Source organism: Balaenoptera physalus (genome assembly GCF_965194825.1).
Source record: "Balaenoptera physalus genome assembly, chromosome: 15".
Classification (NCBI taxonomy): Eukaryota; Metazoa; Chordata; class Mammalia; order Artiodactyla; family Balaenopteridae; genus Balaenoptera; species Balaenoptera physalus.
In genome coordinates, this window is record NC_138894.1 from 59,560,218 (window position 1) to 59,577,194 (window position 16,977).

The window sequence follows — 16,977 nt, forward strand, 5'->3', positions numbered from 1 at the left end:
TGATCTCCTCCTTCTTTTGCCTCAATCCCACCCCAGAAACCCAGATCAAATTAGATTGTGAGAAGTGACCCATAGCAAAAAAATTCTGCCATTGAAAGTTTAATGAGAAATGACAGTTTTATTACTTCCAAGTAAATACCTGTCACGCGCAGCTATAAATGGGAATGAATGCATTGAACTGGGTGGAAAATGAGAAGTCACCGTGGACTGAAATGGCATGATAACGTGTACTGACAATGAATCCCGCAGCGGTCTTTTCTTTTCATGTGTTTTCACTCTGCATCACTCAGAGAGCCCAGCAAGACAGAAACGTATTCCTTTGTTCCTCTTAAAGCAGAGCCTTATGTCCAGGAAGAGGAAGGGTCAAAAAAGACTTGATTGATTGCAAAGCTATGTCCATTCATTTTGCTGCGTTATCCTTAAAGTCTCCCGTGCTGGCCATCATTCCTGGGCAGGGCTGGCGAGGTGGGGGCAGCTGACAACCTGCTGTGTGTGTGTGTGTGTGTGTGTGTGTGTGTGTGTGTGTGTGCGCGCGCACGCGCGTGCATGCGCACGTGTGCATGTGTGCGTGCGCACGCATGTATGTGTGTAGAGGATGGGGGAGTTGAACTCCTTTCCCTTGTTACACTGGGCCACTTCTGTGCCTCCTGTGAGTCCCCTAGTGCCCAAAGTCTGTTCCTTTTGGTTGTTGCTGCCTGTTGTGTATATCTCTACTGTAGACAACTATTTGCTATGTATCTCTGCGTGTGTGTATGTGTGTATGTGTGTGTATGTGATTTGAGGGTTGGGCGTGTGGCCTGTTTAGCTTTTGTTTCTCCTTCTATTTCTCCACCGGAGCAGCATTGCTGACTGCACCTAATCAATCAATGCCTCCTTACCAGTGCCCCTAGGAGTATGCCCAGATTTTGCTCCCGCCTCACCCAGGCATGTGCTGCTCAGTGATCAGGATATCTGATAGGCCTGTCCTGGGTTTCCTGGAGCTTCAGCATCTCTCTTCTTGAATTGCATGTTGCTGAGGGCAGGCTCCAAGCATGCATGGTGGACTGTGTACAGTCCTGCTCAGGCCCAGGGCTAGATGGACCCTTGCCAACGCCTTGGTGATGCCATCTTGACATGTCTGCAGAGCTGGAAAGAGCTTGAGGAGCCTTGGCTCCTGTATTAGTTTCCTGTATTAGTGTTGCTGCTGCAATAAATTATTACAAATGTAGTGGCTTAAAACAACTCAGATTTATTCTCTTACAGTTCTGGAGGTCACATGTTTAAAATGGGTTTGGCAGGGCTGCATTCCTTCTGGTGGCTCTAGGAAAGAACCCATTTTCCTGCCTTTTCTAACTTCTGTAGGCTGCCTGCATTCCTTGGCTCGTGGTCCTGCCTCACTCTACCCTCTGCTCCCATGGCCACATCTCCTTCTCTGCCTCTTACCCTCCTGCCTCCCTCTTAGAAGGACCCTTATGATTACATTGTGCTCGTCTGGATAGTCCAGGATCATCTCTTCATTTCAAGGCCCTTAATTTAATCTCGAAGTCTCTTTTACCATGTAAGGTAACATATTCACAGGGATGCGGACGTCTTTGGGGGATCTACCCTCAAAAGCCTACCACAGCTCCCCACACCTCAGGGAAGATCTATCTGAGTAGATGTGGTGGATCCCAAGTCAGCCTGGTCATGGTATGATTTCTGTGATTCTGGAAAGGCTTTCTAAACCCTTCTCCCTACAGGTACTTCCCTGGCCTGCTACCTTCTGAAATTCTCCTCTTGGGGAATAAAGCATCTTCATCCACAGTGGGAGCTCAGGCTTAGTACAAGGCCTGAACATGTTTCTCCACACTAAGGTGTAAATGGTTGACAGCAAACCTTTCCTAACAGCAAGTTCTGATGGGAGGGAGCCACAGGTGAGGGAAGGAGGTGCCCAGTGATGGAGAGAGCGAAGGCACTTGCAAGTATGACCATAAAGTTTTAATCAAAGAGAGCAAAATGGCCGCGATGCAGAACAGGTAGTGCTTGGAGAAGAGAAAGAAGATCATCTCCTTGGTGACATAGATTATGTGTATGAAGATGAAGCAGTACAGGAACATGGCAAATTGGTTCTGGGGGAGCAGGAGGTCCTGCAGGCCTCCCGAGAACTGTGGGGGAAAGAAGAGAGGAGAAATGGCAAAACCAGGGCTTGGGTACCAGGCAGACCTGGGCTTCGATCCTGCTCTTGTCCCTTTCTGAATGTGACCTCGGGCAGGCTGTCTTCCTCACCTAAGGTGAGGGTAATCATGCCCACCTCACGAGATGATGAGGAGGAAGAGTGAGGACAAGAATGAAAATTCCAGGCAAGGTCACGGGCACAGAGGGGACTCATGAGTTTTCACTTCTTGAGCCTGGTCTTAGCCCTCCTGAGTCAGGCCGCCCCCTTCCTTTCTCGGTACACTCCATGCAGCCTCTAGCCCACACGTGGGCAGTCTCTTTCCTACTCGAGATCCCCACATCTGGACGTCGGGTCTTGGGCGTGTTCTCTGGACAGTGTCCCCAGATACTCCACTTTGCTTTCTGGATGGTGGCACAATGAGAGGGGGTCCCTTGGGCACAAATGACTGTGTCTGACTCTCTGGGCCCTAGTGCATGTCACATCAGGTCAGGCTGTGGTCCTTCAGCCCAGGGTGTGGTCTCTCCTGCGGACAGGTAGTAAGAGACAGGTGATGGGGCCTCCCTAAACTCTCAGGGTTTTGAGTGTGGGGGAAGGCAGCTTGAGCTGTCTGGTTGATTCTGCCTGTGTGCTGCTCTTTTCCAGAATCTATATAATTAAAGTTGAACAGACCCCCATTTTAACTGTAGAAAGCATCAACATATAAGCAGAGTAAAAGCTGATATAACTATTTTGATCTATAATTAAGAAGGCATCACCCATGGTTCATTCTTTAAAATATCTTTTCAACTCATGCCACATTTTTTGTAAGCAGGCATATGGCAGGGAGTGTGATGCCCTAAATTCACTAGAAACATATTCATAGAGATATTTTTCAATACAATGACAATTATCTACCCACCCACCCAGAAAAAGAGAGGTGGGAGGCTTAAAAATTAAGTCAACTCTCCAAGTTAATGCACAGGAAGTAAAACACTTTTGTAAACTATTGTTAAAGACTGGGGTTTTGGACATACTATGGTTGAACCAACTACGTAAAATGTGAGGGTAACTAAATAAAACTGAGGGGGCAGGAAATGACTCCAGTGATGCCACCTCTAAAATGAATAGTAAGGAAGATGGAAGACCAGAGGAAGAAATCCAGTGTTCTGGTGGGACTGGAGGGCTGGACAGATCTTGTGTTTCTCTGCAGACCTGGTGTGGCTCTGGTTCCATGGACTTTCTGCCACTGTTTGTGGTCTACGTGCTAATGGCTGATATTTGTGATTTTGATAACAAATTGTGCATTTGTGAAACCTTTTAGACTTTTCAAAACACTTTCAATGGTCTATTTTTTTTTTAAAGCAGAAGACAGAGAGCAGATAGGACTATACACCAAGGATTTCCATCTCCTCCAGCAAGGAGAAGGATTTTCAAGCTAAAAAGCAGGTATTTTGTGAGCAAGAAAAACAAAAGATAATTGTTAAGAAGGCAGCATGTGTTCATTGAGAACAAATCATGCAAAACCAACCTAATTTTCTTTAAAAAAAAATGGACCAGTCAACTGGGGAAATGCCATAGCGTAATATCTTAATTCTGGGAAACCATTTGACAGTGTGTCTCAGTACAGTTTTCTGGACAAGGTAGAGAAATGTGAGCTGGAGATAATGTAACTCAAGGGTGCTGATTAATGGAACATTGCTAACCTGTAGGGAGATCTTTTAGTGGTATTTACTTTAGGTCATATCCTCCTCAACAATTATAGCAATGACTTGGATAAAGCCAGAAGGCAAGTTTCTCAGAACTGAGGATGACTCAGAGCTGGGAAGCGTAGCTAATACATTACATCCTGATAAAATTGAGAAGTGATGAACGTAAGTTGTTGCATTTGTGTCAAGAAGTGAATTGCATGAGTACATAAAAATGGTAATAGCTAACACTGAGTGCTGACCTCAACGTGCCAGGCTCACTGCAAAGTGCCTCACATGCATTCTTTCTATTAATCCTCACGACACCCCTGTGAGGTAGGTATTACCTTACAGATGAGCAGACCAAGGCCCAAAGAGGATCAGTAACTTGCCCAATGTCACACAATTTATATGTGGTAGAGCCAGGATTTTAACCCAGGACTGTCTGATTTTAAAGCCCAGACAGCGTTGCTTTAAACAATAACATCTTCCATTATTTAGTGCTTATGATGGCCCAGCCCGAGTGCTAAGCATTTCCCATCCCATTTAATCCCAAGCAGGCTTTCTTATCCCCATTTAGATTAGGGGAGAGTGGTCCATTTCTTGCCAAAAGATGTCTAAGTTTTAGTTGACCGCAAGGCAGCGTGATCCAACAGAACGCATGCAGCCCTGATCAGGGGAGCAGGGGATGATGGTTCTATCAAAATCCACTGGCCAGACTGCAGTGGGAGTTCTGGGTCTAGTCCCAGGCGTCCTATTTTAGGAGACGCAGAGAGGAGTGGAGAGTGGTGGAAATCCAGACATAGAGGAAATGTTGAAGAGTTTTCCCTGAGGAGGAAAGCCATGGACAGGCAAGTGGACGAGGCGGCTTCCGGGTCCCTCCTGGGGAGGGTTGATCCTTGCAGAGTTGGATCTCAGCTTAACATGGAAGCTGTAAAGCAGCGCGCCGGCGCCGGCGGGCGTAGGGCGGGGCAGAGCCGAGAAGCGGGTCAGGTGGGCTCCCCTCGCCCCTGGTTTCCCCGCCCCCGCCGCCTCCCGGTTGGGACCTGTCACCTACCAGGCGGGGCGTCGCCTGCTGCTGCAGCTGCTCCATCACCTCTTCGTGCTGCCGCTGCCGCTCGTTCTCCTCGTGCAGGCACTTGAGCCGCTTGAGCTCGAACTCCATGCGCACCTTCTCCAGCTCCATCTCGGCGTTTCGCTGGGGCCCTGGGGTTCCCGGGGCCGCCGCGGCTGGGGCCAGGGGCAGCTCTGCGCGTTCGGGTCCATCGCCCGCCTGGCCCTTGGTGGTGGCGGGGCCGGCCTTGGACGACAGTGACTTATGTGGCCCCGGGCAGCCTCTGTCCTCACAAGTTTCCATCTCCTCAAGGTAGTCGTAGGACGAGTCTGGCTTGGGGGACTCTGCCTCCTGGGCCTGGGAAGGGGGAAGTGGGGGGTCGGGAGGAGTTAGCATGTGGCTGCCCACCCCCTACCCCACCAGGCTCCTGCAGCCCCAGGCACAGTGCACTGGGGTGCTTGAAAGTGGTGTGAATTGTAAACATCTAGACTGAGGTCTTCCGAGAAACTTCGAGGGAGTTACCAGGACCTGAGAGTTAAGAAGAAGGAGAGGGCAAACTGACACGGAAGAATGGCGCCCTAAAGTTGCAAGTGGAGCCTTTGGGAGGGTTGAATAGAAGTCTGTCTTCCTCGTGATCTTCAGATCACTGCTGGAGGTAACTTTCCCACCTCCCACTCTACTTTGAGGCCAATTAGACATCCAGTCCTCTGGGGGCCACAGAGGGAGGAAGAAACCCAAGGTCTGCATTGAGAGAACCTCAATATATGGGAACCAACGATAGGGTTATGGGGAAGCCTGGTCCCACCTGCAGGAGGAGGAAAGGGCCCCACATGGAGAGCTAGATGGGGGAGACCAAAGCCAGCTTCAAGTGACTTCACAATCTTACGAAGGGCTACCTGGTCTCCGGTTACAGCTGGGTGCCAGTGTGGGGATAGGGTGCACGTCTCCTACTCTTCTTGGCAGTTCTCTGGGATCTAACAGCACTCAGCTCCTATCTTGTGGTGTCCCCATCATGCTCCTCCTCACCCTGCTGGGACAGGCTGGGGCAGTGAGAAGAGGCATCCTCCTTACCAAAGAAGCCCTTGACTTCCCTTCGGACATGGGGTCATCAGGCACCATCTTGGGGAAGGTTGGGCAGCTCTCTCCTGGCCCCCGGCCTTCCATCATCTTCCCGTCCTCTGTTGCCATCCAGAAAACCACAGTACTGCCGGTTGGGGCCAAATGACATCTTTTGAGGCATTAACATTTGGCCTCACAAGATTCCACCAGATTCCACAAGATTCTGCCTGGCCACCATCACAATCCCCTGTCCTCATAATAACCCACATTCCACCAGTTGCTAAGGCCTCTTTGGCAGAGGGTGTGATACCTTTGAGGTGCCATTATTAAGAACTATAGGATGGGCCTTTGCCACCCCTAGGGACTGCTATGAAAACTAGAATTCCACCACTTGAAATCCAGAATTCCATCATTTGAAATCTGTTCTCTTGAGTTCCTCTTTTAAATGCAGCCTGTATTGAGATGAGTCACGATTAGCTCCACAAACCCTGTTATGGGCTGAATTATGTGCCCTCACCCCGCACATTCATTTGTTGGAGTCCTAACCCCCAGGACCTTAGAACGTGACTCTATTCAGAGATAGGGTCTTTACAGAGGTGATTAAGTTAAAATAAGGTCATTAGGGTGGGTCCTAATCCAATATGACTGATGTCCTTAGGAGAGGAAATTTGGACACAGACATGCACAGAAGGAGATGATGTGAAAATGGGAGAAGATGGCCATCTAAAGACCAAGGAGACAGGGCTTGTATTAGTGTTCTCCAGAAAACCAATAGGAGCCCAGCCTTATAAATTCAAATAGAACTTATAAAGAACTGGCTCATGTGATTATGGAGGCTGAGAAGTGGCACGATCTGCTCTCTGCAAGTGGGAGACTCATGAAAGCTGGTGGCATAAATTCCAGTCTGAGTCTGAAGGCCTAATAACCAGGACTGCTGCTGATATAAGTCCCAGTCCAAGGCCAGGAGAAGGCCAAGATCTCAGCTCAGACAGACAGAGAGAATCAATTCAGCCTTCCTCCAGCTTTTTGCTCCATTCAGGCCCTCAAAGGATGAGATGATGCCCATTCACACTGGATAGGGCAATCTGCTTTATTCAGTCCACCAATTCAAATGCTAATCTCTTCCAGAAGCATCCTCACAGACATACTCAGAAATAATGTCTAACCAGATATTTGGGCATCCCAGGGCCTAGTCAAGTTGACACAGAAAATTAACCATCATAGGCCTGGAACAGATCCTTCCCTTACAGCCTTCAGATGGAACCAACCCTGCCGACACCTTGATCTTGGACATCTAGCCTCCAGAACTGTGAGAAAATAAACTTCTGTTATTTAAGCCACCCAGTCTATGGTACTTTGCTATGGCAGCCCTAGCAAACTAATACAACCTCAATTATTCATTGAATGGACTCAGTGGGACCAGTAAAGAGATTGGGGGCTGGGGAATATACTTTGTTGTCTTCAGTTTTGTGGAAATGACAAAAAACATTTTTGGTAATTGGAGGCAAGGTTGCATATGGAAAGAGAAAAGGCTGCATTTGAATTCTAGCTTTGCTACTCTCTCTAGCTGTGTGTCCAAGGGAAAGTTATTTTACCTTTCTGCCGCTCAGTGTACTCATTTGTAAATGGGGATAAAGATTTGGCCACTCCCCTGCACTGCAGCACTGATGTGAAACTAAGATAGTGTCTTTGCATAGTATCTGCCTCTACAGGGGCTAAGTAAATGAGACCATCATCATCATTATTATAAGGGGCTTTGTCACTGGAGAGAAGAAAGTGCTCAAGATCTACCTTCTTGCAAATCTTTCTTTTTTTTTTTTTGGCCACGCCGCATGGCTTGCAGGATCTCAGTTCTTTGACTAGGGATTGAACCCAGGCCATGGCAGTGAAAGCCCAGAATCCTAACCACTAGACCACCAGGGAACTCCCTCCTGCAAATCTTTAACTGAACCACGGCTTTCCTCTCCCAGAATTATGATGGTGACCGTGGGAACTATCTCACAGTTTTTGTGTAAGATGTTGATCCTGCCTCAAGTACTGGGAGTAGGATTGCCAGATAAATATATGTAAGCGTGCCCAGTTAAATTTAAATTTTAGACAAATAAGTTTTAGTATAAATAGGTTCTAAAAATTGCATGGGACACGCTTATACTAAAAAATTCTTCATTGTTTATCTGAAATTCAAATTTAACTGGGGATCCTGTATTTTTATTTGCTAAGTCTGATGATCTTAATTAGGAGAGACCTGCCCAAGGAAACAATTATATATGACCAAATAATGAGCTGCTATTAAAAATCACCAAGTGCTATAACGTATAATAAGTTGTAGGGGTAGTTGTATCAGCTATATATCAAACAACCATAACATCTCAGTGACATACAACAATAAGCATTTATTTAGCTCAGACGTCTAATAGTTGACTGATCTAGGCTGGGCTCATCTAGGGGGCTTGGCCAGTGCAGCTTCATTTCATGTGTCCCTCTTCCTTTTCTTGGGGACAGTGCGCTAGCCTTAGCATGCTCTTTTCATGGCAATGGAAGAAGCACAGAGGTCTTGGAATTGGCATACCACCACTTCCATCTTATGCTATTGGCTTTAGCTTTGGCCAAACTCAAAGCCAAAGGATTCGGAAATGTTCTCCATCCTTTTAGTGGGAAGAACTGTGAAGACATAGGGTAAAAAGTACGGATATGGGGCAGTATGAAGAGTTGGGGCCCATAAAGCAATCTACTATTGTAGTAACACCAACATTAGCTTACGGTTATTGGGCACTAACCATGTACCAGGTATTGGTAATTTTTCAAGGATTATTTTATGTAAGTTTTCAGAGCAACCATATGAGTTAGGTACTATGATTGTCTCTGTCTTCCTAGAAGTGGTAACTGAGTTTCAGAAAGGCTAAGTCGCCTGCCCGTAGTGACACAGCTAGGATCAGGTGAAGCCAGGACTTAAGCACCAATGTCCCTGTATTAAATCCCTTCCTGCTGGAAATACTGAAAGTGTTTTCTGTTTTCCTGACTGAACCCTGGCTGATACAGTGGGTATTCAAGAGGAAGAGGTGACCTAAATGCCCAGAGGATTTGTTGGAAAAATCTGAGTAAGGAGGGAGTAAGGAGCTGCTTGAGGACAGCCCCTCCAGGGAGTATGCAGGGATGTGTGTGAAGGCATGTGTATGGTCAGGCCACTCGAGATGGCTGTTCTCTTGCTCTCTGTACGTCCCCTGCTCAACCAGTCCCTGCTTCACGTGCACGCTACTCACTTGACTATCCGAACCTCTTAATCATAGAACTTAACCAGTAACTGCCTACGTGTTTGCCCCCTGCCCCAGCTCGTGACTGTTCTAATCCTTAGTCCAGAACGGCTCCAACTGCCAGTTTATTAAAGGGAAACGTCTGCCCTCGTGATGGTTGTTAACCAAAGGGGCTGTGAGGGATGAGCCCCAGCAGCTGGTTTTCCCGGTAACTGATGAGCCAACCTGACATCAATTCCCCCTATAAATGGTAGCCTCCCTGGCTTCAGGAGTGTCAGATCCCCTATCCAATAAACCATTGATAGCTCTGTCGCTGTTTCCAGCCTCTTCCTTTGGCCTCGAGGCTGGGCCATAATAAGGCTTGCAGGCCTGTGGCGTGCTGCCCAACAGCATGTGTATGAGCGTTCTATCAGTCAGGGCCTAATCAGGAGACAGAAACCACACAGTAATTCCAACAGGGAAGGTAGACTATAAAGAAGTATTAACTAGTGACAGGGGATTGGCTACTTAGGGGTAAAGAGAACTCTAAATAATACAAGAGTGAATTTGGGAGAGGTGCTTCTTAGAGGCTGAAATTCAGATCTCACTGGAGAGAGTGTGGCTGGAGCCACTGAACCATGTAAAAGTTCACTGAGGTCAAGGTCAAGCAGGAAACTGTCCACCGTGTTGCCAACAAATCTCACCCAGAAGCTGTCTAGAAGTTGGTGTTAAACTTTCCGGGAAGTCATTGGAGAACCTTAGCTGGGAAACTGGTTGGGACAAGCTGCCCCCAAGGTGCCCCTGAAACCCTCTGAAGACGAGTACCACTCCGTGTGCCAGCCCAGCATTGTGAGAGTAAGAAAAAAGGAAAGTGTACCAGAACTGGGAAGAGAAGCCCCTTCTTCTTCTGATGTCTCTCCAGCACCCTCTACTGACAAAGCTTAACATCATGGGCTGGCAAGAGAAATGCTTATAGGGCTTTGCTTCAGTGTCAGGAGCTGGGCAATTAAGGATTTACAGCTGAGAGGCAGTAAACTGATAACTGACACAGCATGCATGTACTAGGAATTCAGTTCCCTTTCAACACACCTGCCTCAGTGCCCTGGGGGAAGGTTCTGCCTTTTGAGAAGTTCACCGAAAATGATATATCACAAGTCCCTTCCAGGTTCATGACACTGAACTAGGTACTAAGGGGAAGACCAAGGATCGTCATATGCACTTCTTACCTTTGTGGAGTATACAGTCTAGCTGGAGAGAGAGAATGCTTCTTGATGTTCTCTAGGTACACCCTAGCTCACCTGCCTTCCTGACTTTTTGCTGGTGGTTTTCTCAGCCTACAAAATGCTTTCTCCTTTATCTCCACCTATGAAAGTCCCTCCAGCCTTCAAGGCCCATTCCCGTGAAACTGTGTGCTTTGTGTCTCTCTGGCCGCCTTGTGTTAAATGACCTGGTGCTTGTCTCATCCTCCCCTTAGAGCAGTGGCTGGATGAGGGCAGGGCATGCTGCCTCGCTCTCAGCAGGGACGAGTAAAGGGTCAGTGTAGCCGATGGCCCTGGTCAGGCTGTGACTCCCTTCCTGCTAGTGAGTGTGACATAGGCAGGCAGACCAGAGGGTCAAGGAGCTACACCTTCTCCTCTCTGTCCTTACACCCTCCAAGTAGGACCAGAGGCCTCACTTCCTGACCACTTTCCTTGTTTGATCCCTCTACTCCGATGTGAGTGAATTAGCAGCAGATGAATTCCCACAAAGTTGGGTATAAATTAAAGGCTTGTAAGTTTAAGTCTATTTTAAATGCTTGGGAAGTAGGGTGATGAGTGTGAGAACCTTGCTATTTAAAGGAATTTTGTGCATCATTTCACAAAGCTGCTTTCCCCCAATCTATAATTTCTGTAAGTCCAAGGGCCATTTATATACTGGGCTTATTAAAGCAAAGCCCGCCTGTGGTGAAGACTGAATACAGGTGCCCTTATGCTCTACCCAGGTGGGAGCTCCTGATGGGAGGAATACTCCAGTGAAGAGCTGGTGTGAGGCTGAAATTCTGGACTTCCATCATTCAGAACTGGAAGGGGGCATGGAGACCCTCTAGCCTGGGCCTCAGGGGCTCTCAGTAATGACTTTTGAATAACTCATCTGGGGTTAGAGGAGGGGCCCAGCAGAGTGCAGCAGAAAATGTTCTGCCCCGAGGATCGGGGTCCTGGGGTCCTAGGGTCCTGTGTTAAGCTCTGCCATTGGCTAAGCCAAAACCCAGGCAAGTCATTGGAACCCTCCAGGGATGCAGCTTCTGCACGTAAAACCTGGGGCCATGAAACTTGCCCTGCTTCATACTGGCCTGTTATCCTTGTTCCCACCTTACAACAGGTGGGCGTGGAGCCAGGTGGTACATCTGCCCTGAGCTGGCCTTCTAGAATGTGCTGAATGAGGTATGGAAGGTCTCCCCTATGACAATGCTGAAGTCGCTCTCAAAAAAATCCTCCTTGAATGTTTCATCTGAAACTCTTTTCTCATTTCATGTAAGTTAACATAAAATAAACTTATTCCTGTGAAGAACTTTACTCTGCATCCTTCCCTCTGCCCCTACAACAGGAGGGTGACCGTTAACTCAGTGAAGCAATGTTGGCCGACACTGCCCCCTGGTGGTCCGGTTTGTCCTTATGGGGCGGCTCTCAGGCTAGGAGTTTTTCCCGAGGTTCTTGCTCGTGGTCGTTTGCATAATTCTCAGGTCACCCCAGACACGTTAAATCCATAAGACCCCTGGGAGGGATTCCAGCTCTAAAAATGCCTGATGTTAACCCAAATCTGCAGAACTGGCTTTGTGGAGTCTGTGTTCCATGGAGGAGATTGAGGTGGGAGGAATACGTCATAAACAGAAATACCCACCAGCTGAGCTTAGACAGAACCACGGGAATGAGACCAGCGATGGAAGGAGCCATAAGGGGGACCTTTGGCCGTCAGGACCTCTAGTGGGAAGCAGTTGGTCCCAGCAGGCAGGAGGCATAGGAGAGCTGTGATAGAAGCATCTGGCTTTGTCCTGGGCCCTGGGGTACAACTTCCAGTCCTTGCAGGGGTGAAGGGCCAAGGGATGCAGGCCCCAAGGTGGAATGACAGGCAGAAAACTAAGACACTAGGATGGGTGAATCTGGCAGGGAATTAACTTTTGGGCTTAGGAAATAAGGTGATGGGGCAGGACCAAGCACTCAGGTCTTGGACCTGGGGTAGCAGGTGGCTCGGTTTCCAGAACTGGGGGCTAGGTTAGAGCAGGCCTGGCCCCGAGTCTGACCTGTGCCTGTACATGCCACGTAATCCCGCAGTGACTAGAGGCCTCCGGATAGATGGAACTCTCCAGAGGGGAGCGAAACCTGTAGGAAAGGATTAAGTGCCTCTAGCTGTGCATGAGGGGCTGTCATTTCAGGCCTGTGTTTAGATTTTTACAGGATTCCAAGTAAGACCTGGGCTTGGCAAATTCTGAAAGAGCTTAGCTTGTGTTTCTTCTCTGCTGGCCCCAGCAGGGCCCCGGCTCCCCTCTGACGGCTCAGGCCTGCTTTCCCCTTCAACTTGTGCACCTGCTCTGAGCCTCAGAATAACTTCCCAGCCAAGAAAACAAAGGTGCCACCAGAGCTGCCACCTGAGAGGGGTCCCATCTACTGACTCACGCCACATGGGGGTGGCTGATGGAGGCTCACGAGCCAGTCTTTTTTTTTTTTTTAAACCCCACATTTGTTTATTTATTTATTTTTGGCTGTGTTGGGTCTTCGTTTCTGTGCGAGGGCTTTCTCTAGTTGTGGCAAGTGGGGGCCACTCTTCATCGCCGTGCGCCAGCCTCTCACTATCACGGCCTCTCTCGTTGTGGAGCACAGGCTCCAGACGCGCAGGCTCAGTAGTTGTGGCTCACGGGCCTAGTTGCTCCGCGGCATGTGGGATCCTCCCAGACCAGGGCTCAAACCTGTGTCCCCTGCATTAGCAGGCAGATTCTCAACCACTGCGCCACCAGGGAAGCCCTCACGAGCTAGTCTTTGTAGGCATATTTGCACTTGAACTAGTATCAAGGCCTCCACACCCTGATGATGGAATTTTAGGTGCAGAAGCAGAATAATGAGAGAGATGGCTGGGAGTTTGGGGAAGGCTTCTGAGAACCGCTCACTGTGCCGCAAGACGATGAACACGCCATCAGCTTAAAATCCCAGCACTTAAAGTGAGAGCCTCCCTAAAAACCCACACGTGGGCCACGGCTATGCTATCTCTGCTGGTTAAGAGGCTGCTTGCATCGCTGGCAGGATCAAAAATGGTTCACTCTGACAGGGACTGGGTTAGCACCTGAGTCTTGCCTGTGGTTTATAGGAGTTTTTGATGTAATTTTGCTTTCAGGTGTCACCTTAGAGCAGCTTTTCCTAGAAAGCCAGCCCTAAGGGATGCATGTGAATATCAAGTTTCCATGACCAGATGGGAATTGGGAAGCCATCCCCCAAGTAAACCATCCCCCCTTCCCCCACTAGAAAGCTCCAGTTCACATCAACATAATAAATGTCTAGCAGTGAAGGAGCCTGTTTAATGCGCAAATTTATTTGATCTAGACTCATTTTCCCCTGTGTGCTGTGTTTCCTGCCCTTAGAACTAGTTTCCTGCAGAACTCACAGGGACCCTGCCTTAGGGACTCTGGGATCATTATTAGAGAGTGGATTGAAATGAGCTTTGACCTGCAGAAGCTGCCTGAAAGTCTCTGACTTTGGTTTGCCTGAGTTCCCAGCGGCTTCCAGGGGCTTCCATGGCAGCGTCAAACTACTTCCATTATCTGCCTTGGCTACTACCTTGGCTCATCCCCCCAAACATGGGATTGGAAGTGGGGTTGCCAGATTTAGCCACTAAAAATACAGGAGGACCAGCTAAACAACTAATCATCTTTTAGTATAAGTATGTCTCATGAGGTGCGCCAACCCTATTTGGAAGATGCCTGAGAGGTGTGGGGTGCTTCCGGGAACAGGCAGACACAGAGCTCCACGGAAGAACCACACTAGGGCCTCAGCGTCATGCCCCGAGGTCTCCACAGCCAGTCACTGACTAGGACCTGCAGGTGTTAGGCCCTGGGCTAGGGCTCCATGGGCGTTGCCTCATTTAAGTGCCCTCAGCAGGGGTTGCTATTACCCCTATTTATATGTGAAGAAACTGTGGCTCAGAGAAGTTAAGTGGTTTGCCCATGTCACACAGCTGTTAAAGTAGCAAAGACGAGATCCAAACCCAGTTTTCTTTTACTCCGAAGTCTGGTGTTTTACTTCCTCTTGGCCACAGCAGTTACTGTCTGTCCCACACCTGTGGACTGAACCAGTGTCTCTGCAGCCCCCCACAAGTCATCTTGAAAAAGATCCCATGACCTTTTGCCTCTCTGCCTTCTCTAGACCCTCCAAGGTTCCCACCAAGGTTCAACACCCTCTAAGGTTCCCAGTGACCAGTGTTCTGCTAACAATGTTGCTGGCCAATACAGAGAGGGGAGGAAGTGGTGAGAGTTTTTGACTCTATGAGACTTACTTGAGCCTTCCCTGCCCTCCCTTTTGGCTGCTCACCATCAGTCGAATGTCACCTTGTCTGTTCCCCTTGGACCATTTCCCTTTCTGCCCCAGGCAGACTTCCTCTCTTGGGGCCTTATGGCACGTGGTACACCCCCTCGTGGCAGTGATCACATTGCAATGCTACCATTGGCTCACATGTTTCTGGACCTCTGGACTTAAGGTTTTGGTTTTTTTTAACTTAATTTTAAAAAATATATTTATTTATTTCATTTGGCTGCGCCGGGTCCCAGTTGCAGCAGGCAGGCTTCCTAGTTGTGGCTCGCGGGCTCATCAGTCTCAGCATGCATGTGGGATCTAGTTCCCTGACCAGGGATCGAACCCGGGGCCCCGGAATTGGGAGCACAGAGTCCCAACCACTGCACCACCAGGGAAGTCCCTTAACTTAATTTTTTAGAGAAATTTTAGGTTCATCCAAAAAGACTCCAGGCTTTTTTTTTTTTTTTTAACTGAATTTTAAAGAGAAGTTTTAGGTTCATCCAAAAAAGACTTCAGGCTTTCTTTTAAGACAGGGACTATGTGATTCATCTGTCTCTCAGCACCTAGCAAGGCATCTGGCTCATAGCTGGGGTTCAAATGCATGTTTGTCTAGTGGTAAGTGAGGCAAGACACACTGGAAATGATTAGAAAACAACAAAGAGATGTATCTTTACATGCATCTTTGCTGTTGAAAATGAAGTCGGTGACTGTTTTCTAGGCATTCAAGTGTAGTTCTTTTTCATGGCCCTGCCCTGGTTGGTTTTCAAGTTTGCCCTAGAAGCCTCGGCCCAAGGAGACTCCTCCGTCCAAGAAGCCTCTCCCTGGTAGCAGTACCGCGTTCGTCCAGAAGATGGCGGGCGAGTCCAGCAGGCAAGCGTCGCAAGGCGGCCAGATTCAGGCCTGCACAGGTGACCCCTTTTCACAAAAGATGCGGGCACCTGAAGCCTATTTGCCAACCCTATAAATGCGCATGGGTGAGAAGAACTGGTCTTCGGGGAAGGTTCTCAGGCTGACCTCTGGGAAAAGGAGCCTTTCTGGGAGAGTGTTTTGGGGGAAACGTGGCAGCAGGTGGTGATAAGTGCTGCTCCTCAAAAACCCCCCTCTGAGTAGAGAAAACACTGTGGAAAATGAACTTCCTACAAAGCAGACGCAGCCCTCAAACTCTGCGTGATTCAGGACGACATGCTTTTCGCCTCTTGAAGCTCATTTGCTTTGGAAATGGCTCCTAGTTCCGTGGCCACCTCCCCAGCTGACTGGAAGCTTCTCTCGGGTCATGTTCCCCCTTTGCACAGGTCTGCAAACTCCAAACAGGTAAGGAAAGAGCTTCTGACTTGAGCTGACTGGCGAGTGGTGACCACCGAGCGAAATGGCAAAATGGGGAGTTTCCAGCACCATGGGAATTTGCCAAATAGCTGTTTTGCAGGGCTGTTGAGACCTCCCCATATTTTCTCCTTAAAGTTGGCCGTAATGGCTAAGGGAAGGCCAGCCAGCCCCTGCCCCTGCCTCAGGGGCGCAGGTGTGACCGTGGGAAGAGGGGGAAACGTCTCCCTCCTCTTGTGCTAGACCAGATTTTAAGGCTGCAGCCACCCCCGCCCCCATTTTCCTTCTGACCTAAATCTTCCCTGAAGCTGAGCTGGGCTCTGGGCCAGGGTGTCAGCTGTGGACAAAAGGGCCCTGTTTGGAAGGCCTGGCTACTGCGTTTTCCTACACAGCCTGACAAAGTGTGTCGAACTCCCCCAAGTCAATGTGATAACGCAGAAAGATGCAAAAATGGCAGCGGCCTCCCGCCTCCCTCCCAGGAAACCATAAACACTGCCCCCTCGTGTTTTTACCGTAAGGCAATGGGGCTGTTTATAGGAAGCGGGCCACTCCTCGGTCCCCGGGTCTGGCTGATCACGTGGTGTGTGCTGTGCCGGATGCTTCTGCAGGCAGGGCTTGCCCTATTTTTTCTGGCTGACTGGGGGAGCTGACCATTACTCACGGCTTCTCCTCCACCCCTACACTCCCCAAGCACGGCCCGCTCTCCCCTCCCCCCCGCCTCTTTCTCCTCCTTCCAGCCCCTTGGCTCCTCTGCCTCTGGCTTTGCAGGGGTCCTGGGAGAGGACTGGGCTGGAGACCTGGGCAAGTTCTGCTGAAGCTACCCGCTGCTGTGCGGACTTGGCAGATGGGCCCTTCGGCTCTTTAGGTGCAGGTTCTGCTCCCGCAAGACAGGGGTAATGACATATACTCTAACTTGCCAGCTGTCTGCAGGCCGTGTTCACATAGACAGTGCAGATGACAAGTGGCGTGTGCAGTCAGGATG

General features: G+C 49.1%; 1 protein-coding gene across 1 annotated transcript; it reads right to left on the reverse strand.

Annotated features, from left to right (window-relative positions):
* Window positions 1–568: 568 nt before the first annotated feature.
* Window positions 569–16,442, reverse strand: TMEM247 (transmembrane protein 247). The gene is made up of 3 exons (XM_082427887.1): window positions 5,924–16,442; window positions 4,856–5,203; window positions 569–2,123 (listed from the first exon to the last, which is right to left on the reverse strand). The coding sequence occupies exons 1-3, from the start codon at window positions 6,038–6,040 to the stop codon at window positions 1,860–1,862; spliced, it is 729 nt and encodes a 242-aa protein (XP_082284013.1). The 5' UTR covers window positions 6,041–16,442; the 3' UTR covers window positions 569–1,859.
* Window positions 16,443–16,977: the final 535 nt, after the last annotated feature.

Coding starts and splice junctions, on each gene's coding strand:
- TMEM247 (XM_082427887.1), bottom strand. CDS start 6,040: ATGGCAACAGAGGACGGGAAGATGATGGAAGGCCGGGGGCCAGGAGAG. Junction 5,204..5,923: donor GGAAGTCAAGGGCTTCTTTG/GTAAGGAGGATG, acceptor TCCCAGGCCCAG/GAGGCAGAGTCCCCCAAGCC. Junction 2,124..4,855: donor AGCAGGCGACGCCCCGCCTG/GTAGGTGACAGG, acceptor TTTCCCCCACAG/TTCTCGGGAGGCCTGCAGGA.